General features: G+C 23.3%; 1 protein-coding gene across 1 annotated transcript; it reads right to left on the reverse strand.

Annotated features, from left to right (window-relative positions):
* Window positions 1-6,310: 6,310 nt before the first annotated feature.
* LOC124917241 (stellacyanin-like) lies at window positions 6,311-10,579 on the reverse strand (the record flags this gene model as incomplete). The annotated part of the gene is made up of 3 exons (XM_047457712.1): window positions 10,456-10,579; window positions 7,151-7,267; window positions 6,311-6,602 (listed from the first exon to the last, which is right to left on the reverse strand). Coding segments are annotated over exons 1-3 (533 nt in total), but the record flags the coding sequence as incomplete, so codon positions are not given.
* Between the last annotated feature and the right edge of the window lie 838 nt (window positions 10,580-11,417).

The raw sequence follows: 11,417 nt of genomic DNA on the forward strand, positions 1-11,417 counted from the left end.
CAAAGGCATCAACTGGTAAACGGTAAACCTATAGTAGAATTCTACTCTAGCAACTTAGCCTCTTCCATTTTCATGGTTGAATTTTGCTTTGTTGCATCTGAAAGTTCCTGAAACAGTTTTGTTTTCTTATTTGTACTAGTGTGTGCATTCAGCTCGACCGCAAAAAACTAATATGCTTGCTTTCCTAGTCACAGGTGCCCCATTTTTCATCTTGACATTTGTGATTTGAATAGCCAAAATTTACTAATTTAGTATTATTCTTAAAAAATAATGAGTTTAGGCTAAAAACGATTAATTCGATTAATCCCGATTAATCCAATTAATCATTAATCTGTGTGTCGATTAATGTCCGATTACCGATTAATGCAACCTTGATAAATACTCATTATAATATAAAATTAAAAAAATAAATATTTTTTTTAATTTTTAAATATAAATTAAAAATGTTTTTTGTGTTTAAAAATCAAAATATTCTAAAATATTTTATAAGTGAAATAAATTAAATTTATAAAAAAATAAACTATTATATTAAAAATATATAATATATTTATAAAGATCTCATTTATAAATACTTATCATCAACACATCAACATCAACTGAATTCGGAAAATAAAAACAAAATTATAAAATTAATAAAACATTAATTTTATTAAAAATATATAAATAAATAACCTTTTAATTTTTATATATAAATATAATATTTTTTTCATGAATTTAAAAATCAAAATATTATAAAAAAAAAAAACCAATATATATATAAAATGTATAATATACTATTTCCAAATAATAAATTCTTATAAATAAATAAACATTTACAAATAAATAAATTAAACACTTTTTATTAATAGTTGTTTTCAATAAAATAATGTTAAAATGACTCTTTTTTTTATATAATTATATATATACATAATAATGTTACAATATATTTTATTATTTTTTATTAATAATATTTATTTTATAAATATATATATATAGGAATATATATATATATATATATATATATATATAATTATTATAATATTTATGAAATACATATTTTAAAATATTTAAAAAAAAGTTATATATTATATAAAAGTAAACTGGAATCTTAATTTATATAAAATATTAATAATAAAATATAAATAAACAAAAAAACAAATAATAAAATTGAAATTTATTTAAAAAAACACAATTTTGTTTTATAAAATAAATATATACTATTATTTAAAATAAAATATATTATTTCTTATATTAATTTATAAAATATAAAAGAAAATGTTTAAAACATTAATTTAAATAATAATTAACCAAATAATAAATATTTAATCAACTTTTTTTCTAATTTATAAATATAATAACTTTCTTTTTTATCATCTGTTATAAAAAAGTATATGTTATGTCTGTTTTTTATTTTTTTTAAAATATATTAATAAAAAAACTTAATTAATATAAAAGTAATATTTTTATTAATTAATATTTATTTTAATATATATAATATTATTTTATTAAGACTAAAATATATATAAATTAATAAAATAATTGTTTTATTAAAAATTAAAAATAACTTATTAATTTTTTATAAAGTTATAATATAATTAAAACAATAAATTTATATGAATAGATTAAAATATTATATTAAAAATATATATATTATATATCATTTACTTATTAAAATTAAAACTAAAATTAGAAAGAAAATAATTATTTAATATTAAATAAAATTATCTTATTTTTTATATAGTTAAAAGTGTAATATATAAATAAATTAAATTTATTACAGTGTTTAAAAATAAAAAATTTATCAAATTATCTTATTTTTTGTAACAGTGTAAAAATCAAAATATTATAAAATATTTTATAAATTAAATTTATAAAACAATAAAATATTATATTAAAAATCTATAATATATATATATATATATATATATTTATAAACATTTACAAATAAATAAATTAAACTCTTTTTATAAAAAAAAATTATAAAAGGATATTGTTATAATATATACCTATTAAATTAATATTATTCTTATATTATAAAACTTTATTATTTTAATAAATATATATAAATATTTATTTTTTTTATAATTAATTATGTTGTAGTTAAAATCCATTCAAATTATATATATATATATATATATATATATATATATATATATATATATATAATGTGAATTTTATTTATTTATTTTTATATTAAAATTTTAATTTAATAAAATTATAATATTAAAAATTACCTTAAATAAAAAAAATTAATAAGAAATGTTACAATATATTTTATTATTTTATAAATTAAAAAAATAATTAATATATTTATAAAATTTGAAAATAAAAATTTTATATTTAATTTATATAATAATTTATTTTATATAATTTACTAAAAATATTCATATATGCAATATAATTATTGAATTAATATAATTTCTTCCAAAAACAAATTAATATAATAATTATCGAAAAAAAAATAATAATTAAAAATATTTTTGAAAAAATAATTATATAAAAAATTTAAGTTTTCAATCCATCATTTCCACAAATATATTAAATAAATTTTAGAAATATATACAAATATGATAAGATCGGTGCTACTTATAGAGACTATGGTCTGACTATTGATAACCGCTTATACATTTCAGTTCGATTTTAACTCTGTTAGAAGTTAAAATCTGTTTCTATTCTTCACAAATCCTTCGAACTCTTGAAACAATTTCAAGTGCGGAAATGTTCGTCGAATTTGAAGTTTTGAACCAATGAAAGATGAATGACAGAAAGTAAAGAACACATGGAGTTGTTTATGGATGTTTGGAGCAAACACTCCTACATCACCCCTTCTTACACAACCGGAAGGATATCCACTAAATATTTTGAATCAAATACAACTTTCTAAACTAGCTAACTCTCTGTTGAACAAGACAACCTTTGTTCAAGTTACAATATTCTCAACAATATTCTCACAGCTAGACAGTAATTGATTCTTTCTCTCTTGAACTTGAAGAATGTAAGAACTTAGTAAGTGCAAGAGTAAGCTTGTGAATTCAGTGAACTGGAAAGGTATGATTCGTAAGGTGATTCGTCTGTTGTCCTTGAGCATCTATTTGTAGTAGAAGGACATCAACGGTCGAATCTCCTTCATTGACACATAGCAAGCGTCCATTGGAAGGTCTCCCATAGTACCAGAAATCTGTAGACTCTGAGCAAAGAGATTGTGGTCGTACTAAACTGGTAGTGTGCCGAATATCCTCTTAAAATTGTCTTGTATTGAACAAACCGTTGGAAGGACATTTGCGTACGTGGTGTTCGTTCATTGGATACAATTATCAGTTTTGTCAAACTGCACAAAAGTGAGTGGAGTAGGAGTAGGAGTATGAGTAGCAGACAGCTAGTTGATCGTGGTTAGACGTATGCTAACTTTAGACAGCTGTTGAAGCAAGGCATTAGACTGCTCCATTGGACTACCAAGTCTAAGGGAGTTAGACGTCCTCGTCTAACTGCGCATTCCAATAGACCACCAAGTCTAATGGAGTTAGACGTCCTCCTCTAACTACGTATTTCATTAGACTATCAAGTCTAATGAAGTTAGACGTCAATGTCTAACTATGTATCCATTAGACTACCACGTCTAATGGAGTCGGACTTCAACGTCTAACTACGTACGTATCACATTAGACTATCAAGTCTAATGGAGTTAGACGTCTAGGTCTAACTATGTTTCCTATTAGACTACCACGTTTAATGGAGTTAGACTTCAATGTCTAACTTCGCATCCCATTAAACTACCACGTCTAATTGAGTTAGACTTCAACGTCTAACTTCGCATCCCATTAGACTACCACGTCTAATGGAGTTAGACTTCAACGTCTAACTTCGCATCCCATTAGACTACCACGTCTAATGGAGATAGACTTCAACGTCTAACTTCGTCTAATTAGCATACTTAGATCACGTCTAAGTTAGCATAGTCTAGTGCATCTGCACCAAACCAAATAGACAACTTAGCTTTATTCACAACTAAACATCATCAAAATTCCGTTCTAAACATCATCAAGATTATGTTCAAAACATCATCGAAATTCTGTTATTTAATGTTTCAAAGCTTTTGTTTATTTCTAAGTCAATTACTTCTCACTTAATTAACTCTTTTTTTTACTTTATTTTTACTTTTTCCCAACAAAATATATAATTTGTTTAAAATAAAAACTCCTAACAATACTTAAAAAATAATAATTAATAAATAAAAATTTATAGGTGGTGATAAAAAATTATAAATAAAAATATATTTTGTAATTACATAATATTATGTTATTTAATTTATTTTTGGTATATATATATATATATTATAAATGAAAATAAATCTGTTGTTTTATTTTATATTATTTTAAATATTTTTTATTTTAATTATAAATAGAAATAATTTATAGAAATATAGTTACTTTTTGAAATAATATATGTATATATGTATAAAAATAATTAAAACATATATTATAATTTGTATATATATTTATTCTCCTGAAAATAATTATATAAGTTTTTGTTTAAGAATGTTATATTTAATTATTCAATATTTACATTAATATCATATATTTTTTATGATCACAAATCAGTAATTAATTCAAATACAAATTTGTTAATTAAAATCAAAGTAAAAAATATCATATTGAGACTAGGTATCATAAGTTATACATCTTATATATGATCATTGTTTATTTTAATTTAAAATGACATCACATTTTTTGGTCAAATTTTAATGGTTTTTTTTTTTTTTTAACTTAAGTAGGAACAAAATAGCTATTACCTATTTTAATGAGGATGCACCTTACTGTAAACACAGGCCTTCAAACTCCTACTCCACACCATTAATAAAAAATTGGTATTCATGATATTTAGTTATAGGCTAATTATATAGTTGTTATTAAGATTACACTGCAAAAATTAGTGACGACTATTTTTACATTAATAATTAACAATAAAAAGTGATAACTCTAAAGTTGTTATAAGTTAATGTAATAATGGTAGTATATATAATTTTTGTAAAGAAGGTAAGAATTTCATTATTCAAAAGTTTATACAAGTTGATGTGAAGATCAATGTCATTTTCGAGTTCAAATGTCAAATAATAGTCTTTCATTCTTGATCCATCAAAAGTGAGTCATTGGAGTTTAGAATATGTTTATACAAGAGATTAAAGTAAATGATGTATTATCACCATCGTTCTAAAGTTCATTCATTCATCGTATTACTAATTAACCCACAAATTGGATACCAAAACAATGTCGCAAATTTTATTTTCTGCTATGGTTTTTCTTTTCGGTTATCAAAAACATTGAAAAAAAAAGTTTTTTTAAAAATTATATAAAGAATGTTATAAAAAAAAATATATAATAATTATACAAAATTTGTATATTTATGATATTCAACAATAATATCCTATCAAATAATCAAGATATGAATTAGTGTGGTTCTCAAATAAGTCAAAAGTCAAAAGTCAAAACCCAATTAACAATGACAATTTGTGTTGTTTTATTAAATGGAGTTCTAATTTTAAATTGTGTCAATCTCAGTTCTAATCATTACAATTTATAATTCATTTGAGTTTTTGTCCTTTATCTTTAAATTCTTCTTTTTTTTAATAATTAAGTTATCAATTTTTTAACAATAAATTTAGATTAATTTTTTAACAATAATTAACTCTTTCTCCCACAGCATATACATACCCCTCTAGTTCTAGTGAACACGACAATATATTTCATACATATGTTCAAAAACGTATTAATCAGTTTAAAGACATGTAAACTAGTTTTTGTAAATTAATAAATGTCTTAATTGGGTTAAAAATGTGTTAAATGGTTTATAACAAATCAAACGAATAAAAAACGTGTTAAATATGTTGTTAAAAAACATATTACACAAATAAAAAACGTATTAAATAGATAAAATGTGTTTATTGGATTAAAACATGTTAAATTGGTTATATATATTAAATAAATCAACATATATTAAATATGCCAAAAATAATTTTAATAAATTTAGTTTGTCCAAAAAAATATTTGTTTCAATAAAATAGAGTAATTGATTGTGTTTCTCTAATTCCAAAACTCATGTACAAAACTTAATCTAAAAGAACTTTGATTGTTCTATGCCATAATTTCATCAATATCATATCGTTATTTAAACATTTATCCTGAATTTGATTAAACAGAATTAGAGTGAAACTTTAAAATCAATTAATTTTAAGATACCTAAAATCCTATAACGTAATATAAAATCAATTAAAACGAGTCTAACCTAATTAAACAACCCGAAGAAAAACAATGAACAAATTAAAAATGGATAAAACAGAGGCGCCATTAATCTAAGCGACGAAGACGACGAGCTGCTGCTATTGGCAGTTTCATCACTCGGCGGTGGCGATGAAGAAGTTTCGTGTTCCTCCAAGACTTTTACTATCATTTTCTGACCTCTTTCACAATGACCGGAGACACCACTGATGAAATAAAACATGACCGGACTATCAAGAGTAAAGACAGTAGTGTTGCCGTCGTTAGAAAAGTAGATAGGTTGAGTAGACAAACATTTGTCATAATCATCTTGAGTCACCACCAATACAGAATCGTCTTTATAATTGAACCCTAATATTCATCATGCACAAAGAACAAATCTTTATTATAATTGAGATCAAACCCTAATATTCATATATATCATTTCAAATCTTTATAATAATTAAGATCAAACCCTAATAGTCATCATTCACAATGAACAAATCTTTATAATAGTTAAGATCAAACCCTAATATTAATCATCATTCACAAAAAACAAATCTTTATAATAATTGAGATCAAACCCTAATAACAAATCTTTATAATAATTAAGATCAAACCCTAATATTCATCATTCACAAGAACAAATCTTTATAATAATTAAGATCAAAACCTAATATTCATCATTCACAAAGAACAAATCTTTATAACAGTACTTAAGATCAAACCCTAATATTAATCATCATTCACAAAGAACAAATCTTCATAATAATTAAGATCAAACCCTAATATTCATCATTCACAAAGAATAGATCTTCATAATAATTAAGATCAAACCCTAATATTCATCGTTCATAAAGAACAAATCTTTATAATTATTAAGATCAAACCCTAAATCCAAAAACATAATCAAAACTTACGGAGAGTATCTTCGACTCTGAATCTGTGATTAGATGCCCATTTATTATAGTATCCAATATCTGAACCAGATGGAATGGACCATCCTTGATCATCGCCGACTATATATTGAAAAGACTCTGCAATTGGCAACGGGAAGAAGATGAATATCAAACTTATAAGCCCTAGGGTGATATTACTATTTGTCATGATTACATATGAAGAAGCTTTCAGTCTCTCGAATTAATGGTGATTTAGCTTCGAGAAAGATGAAGTTGTAAATATAAAATATGTATATATTATATCCAGAGTTTGCAAGACCGAGTATCAAGTTTTGACTCAATCTTAGTTATTATGTTAGTGATAGAGAAATAACTTTGAATATTACTAAATAATAAATTTATGTATAATTTATTGGTTTAGAGTAATGATAGGGGGAGAAATGAATAATAATAGAGGATGAATAAATCTAATTAACTCATTTTTATTTACAAAATATATAAGGAAAGAGTTTCTAAGAAAATGAGTTGCATATTATTTATTATTCAAGTTAGAAATATTCAATCATATTTTCAGTTTAATTTCTCAGTTTGAAGATTGATGTGGAGGAAAGAAATAAAATGACATTTTTTTTTATTAAGTGATCATAATGTTGTTAATTCTTATGAAAAGTTAAAAAGTGAATCGAGAATAGAATAATTAATAATTTATATATTTAATTTTTATTGTCTTTTATATATATTAATGTATTTTTAAACTTAGATTTATATAGTTTGTAATAGAAATTAGTTATTTATTTTCTTTCTTATTATTACTTATTTGAAAAAATACATAAATAAATTAAATGAGAAAGGAAAGAAAGAAAGAAAAGTAATGGTGAGAAAAATAAATAAATGCATAATTATTAAAGAAAGAAAAGTAATGGTGAGAAAAATAAATAAATGCATAATTATTAATTAGCATTTCAACTCATTTTAGATACATTAATTTGGTGTGCAAAACAATTGCTATTATATCATTAGCATTATTTTACTAGGCAGTTTTTGTTGTTTAATTTGAGAAAAATTACATTTCATATATTTGTCAATAATCAAAAAATAATTTTGACCTTTAGTCTATTTGTAATTTTTTGTGCAACTCGTTTGATCATGGTTAAAAATGGAGAAATTATATTTTGATGTAAATCTTGATACGTTTCACATGAAAATTTGTTAAATAAAACGTTCTTATAACTTAATAGTAAATTGTAACAATAATAAAAAGATTAATAATGCATTTTTTTTTGTGAATACTCATATAGCTTATAAGTAGTATAAAACATGAACTCATGTTTCTAAGATTATGGATTTCAGCATGAAACCAAACATGGAAAATAGACCGACAAGTTAGGGTTCTCATAAATGAGAGAAAAAGATGTAAAAGTCGCCAAAATGTATGTTAGTTTTTCTTAAACTAGATTGCTTCATATTTTTTTGGAAGAAATTTTTGTAAGGGTACTTTTTTTAGATTAAAAGTTAACATGTTAAGTAAAAGTTGTGATAATTATTTATTTGAATAAATCATTTTATTATCGCAAAATTATATAAGTCTAAGAAAATTTATGCTTTTCCTCCAACATAAAAAAAATGTTGGACCACCGTGAACCCATATCCTTAATTAATTGTGTCTTTGTCCATAAATTAGATTAGGCCTAGTTAATTGTTAAAATAATATAATTCAAAAAATATCATTTTACTATTTTCTCCTCTATCACATTACTCCGTACTATCATTAATTAAAATATTAAAATACTTTTTATTTTAAATTATTATTTTTTATTATATATTAATACATTTTAAAGTCATTTTATTCAAAAATATTCTCTTCTTCTTAAAATCACCATAATCATTATTTTTTTAAATAATTCAATTTTTTTTTTTTTTAAATATTCAGAGGAGAAGGCTTATAAATCAAAGTCATGATCAAAATATATATATATTTATATATTGGGGTTTTTCAGATGTCTAGTTTCTTCTTAGCCTTCCAATAATAGGCACCCAACTACTTTGTGTTAAAATTCAAAATAATGCGTCATACACTTCATATTTTCAGCTTGAACATTTTTCAAGAAAAGAAAAATGTGCCATTTGAGGATTGAGTTTTATAAGTATTTTTTAGAAGAAAAAAACTTTGTTGGATAAAAAACATTACAAAATTCATTTGCTGAGTACTAAAATATCATTAAATTAATTTGTTTTCTCTCTGATAAATTAATTTTAAATATAAATTGTAATTTTAGTGATGTTTTTAACTAAAAATACTTAAATAACCTAAAAATCCAAATATAACAAGCTCTTCCTTAAATTTGATTTTTTTTTTATAAATAAGACGCTTTTTTCAGAACTTGAAACTTGTCAATTCATCCCAATTTCGAAAAAAAAGTAATTAGTAAAATTACATTTTCATGAAATCTCAAACACTTTTTCATGATAACTCTCGAAATTCCTTGAAAAAGGTGCACCTCATTTAATTTAATTTATTGATAGTCCAAGACTTTTTAATACTTCTAGAGTTGCGTCTCAGTTTAAACAAGAAAAATGTCTAATGTTTTTTGGAAATTTTTTCATTTGTTTTTGAATATGTTTTAAATAAAATAAATGAAACACAGATTTATTAATTTTTTAATTCAAACTTGGATCAAACTTAAAAAATTATTTTCTTAGTATATAGTTGGTTTTGAAAAAACCTCTTAAAGTTATACTTTATGATTTTTAATAGCTAGGCACTAGAAAAGTCCACACTGATTCATTTAAATAATTGAAATGAATAACTCAAACATGCCATCATGCATAAACAACGGTTTCATCTAGAAGGCATCCATTTTTTTTTTTACTTATTTAAGGGTTTCTTTGATGGCAATTCAACAAATTAAATCATAAATATTATAATGAAAATTTGTGGGCATAAAAAAAATATTTGTCAATTAAGAAGACGCATAAGTCTTCGTGGAAATCTCGGGATTAGTAAAAATATTGTTGATTTTGAAAAAAATGTGGAGGCTTATCTTGCAATTAATTGAACTTTCATAAAAGATGTAATTCTTCATTTCCTTCCACATGAGATTTCAATGGGGGCCTTGATTATTTAACTAATTAAACATTAAATAAGCCATTACACAACCCATATCTGAAAACACAAACAAATTACCATTTATAATTTGTATAAAAGTACTTCTAATCTGATGTATAAAACCCATAAACCCAGAAACCAAATTAACAAAATATGAAGAATTCCATTATAAAATCTATGATCAATGATTATTCTGATTAATTATGGTTCTTGGATGGACCTGAAGGTGGAACATGAATCCATTTCGGCAATCTACTCAACAGCAATTCTTCCCTCCCTCCAACCGCTTTCACTTCTGCCTCCGCCGCCGCCGTCCGATCACCACTAGACCCATTTGCCGCCATTGTAGCGCCAATTCGAGCCGCTGAGAAAGGATTTAGACGAAGAAGAAGAAGAATTATAAGAAGAACAAATTTGAGAGATATGGGTTTGGGATATGAAGAAGAGAAGAAGTTCATGATGTTTTGTTTATTGTTGAAATAGAAATTTGGACAGGGAACTATAATGAGTTTTGTTCACATGGGGTGTTTTGAGATATATATATAATGAATTGATTTTTTTTGTTTGAAATAGAAAAGGTTTGGAGGCTGAAAATGGAATGCTAAGGGTCATAAATAGAGAGGTGTGAGAGGGGGACCCTATGATGAAAACATGTATTTCTATGGGTGTGTCCTTTGTCAGATATATTTTCTAATTTTGTCTCTTTTACTTTAATTTTCATTTTTTTTTTTAATTTAATATAGATTATTAACGTAAAATGATGTTGAGACAATGATAAAAAACAATATATATGTAAATGTTCAAAGTGTTTGTAATGCTTGTTAGGATAAAAAATGAACTTTTCGATGAATTAGATAATTTGGTTGACATGAATTAAACAAAAATAAAAATATATATATTTTTCGAGTTTTTTCCCTCAAAATTATGTAAAAATTATGATAAAATCAGATCATTTGAGTGATTCGAATTGAAGTCAAATCAAACTAAACTCAATCCAATTTCTCAACTTGTGCTAGGATTAGAATTTGGATAAACTCGTTTTTTTTCACCCTTATACGGTTTTGTAGATAAATTTAAAAGGCCATAGTACTTCGGTTATACACTATGAAAATTGAAAATCATAATGTTAGATCATATAATAAATTATTTTATTTTTTTAAAAGATATAACAAATTTCATTAT

The sequence above is a fragment of the Impatiens glandulifera genome, unplaced genomic scaffold, assembly GCF_907164915.1.
Source record: "Impatiens glandulifera unplaced genomic scaffold, dImpGla2.1, whole genome shotgun sequence".
Taxonomy (NCBI): domain Eukaryota; kingdom Viridiplantae; phylum Streptophyta; class Magnoliopsida; order Ericales; family Balsaminaceae; genus Impatiens; species Impatiens glandulifera.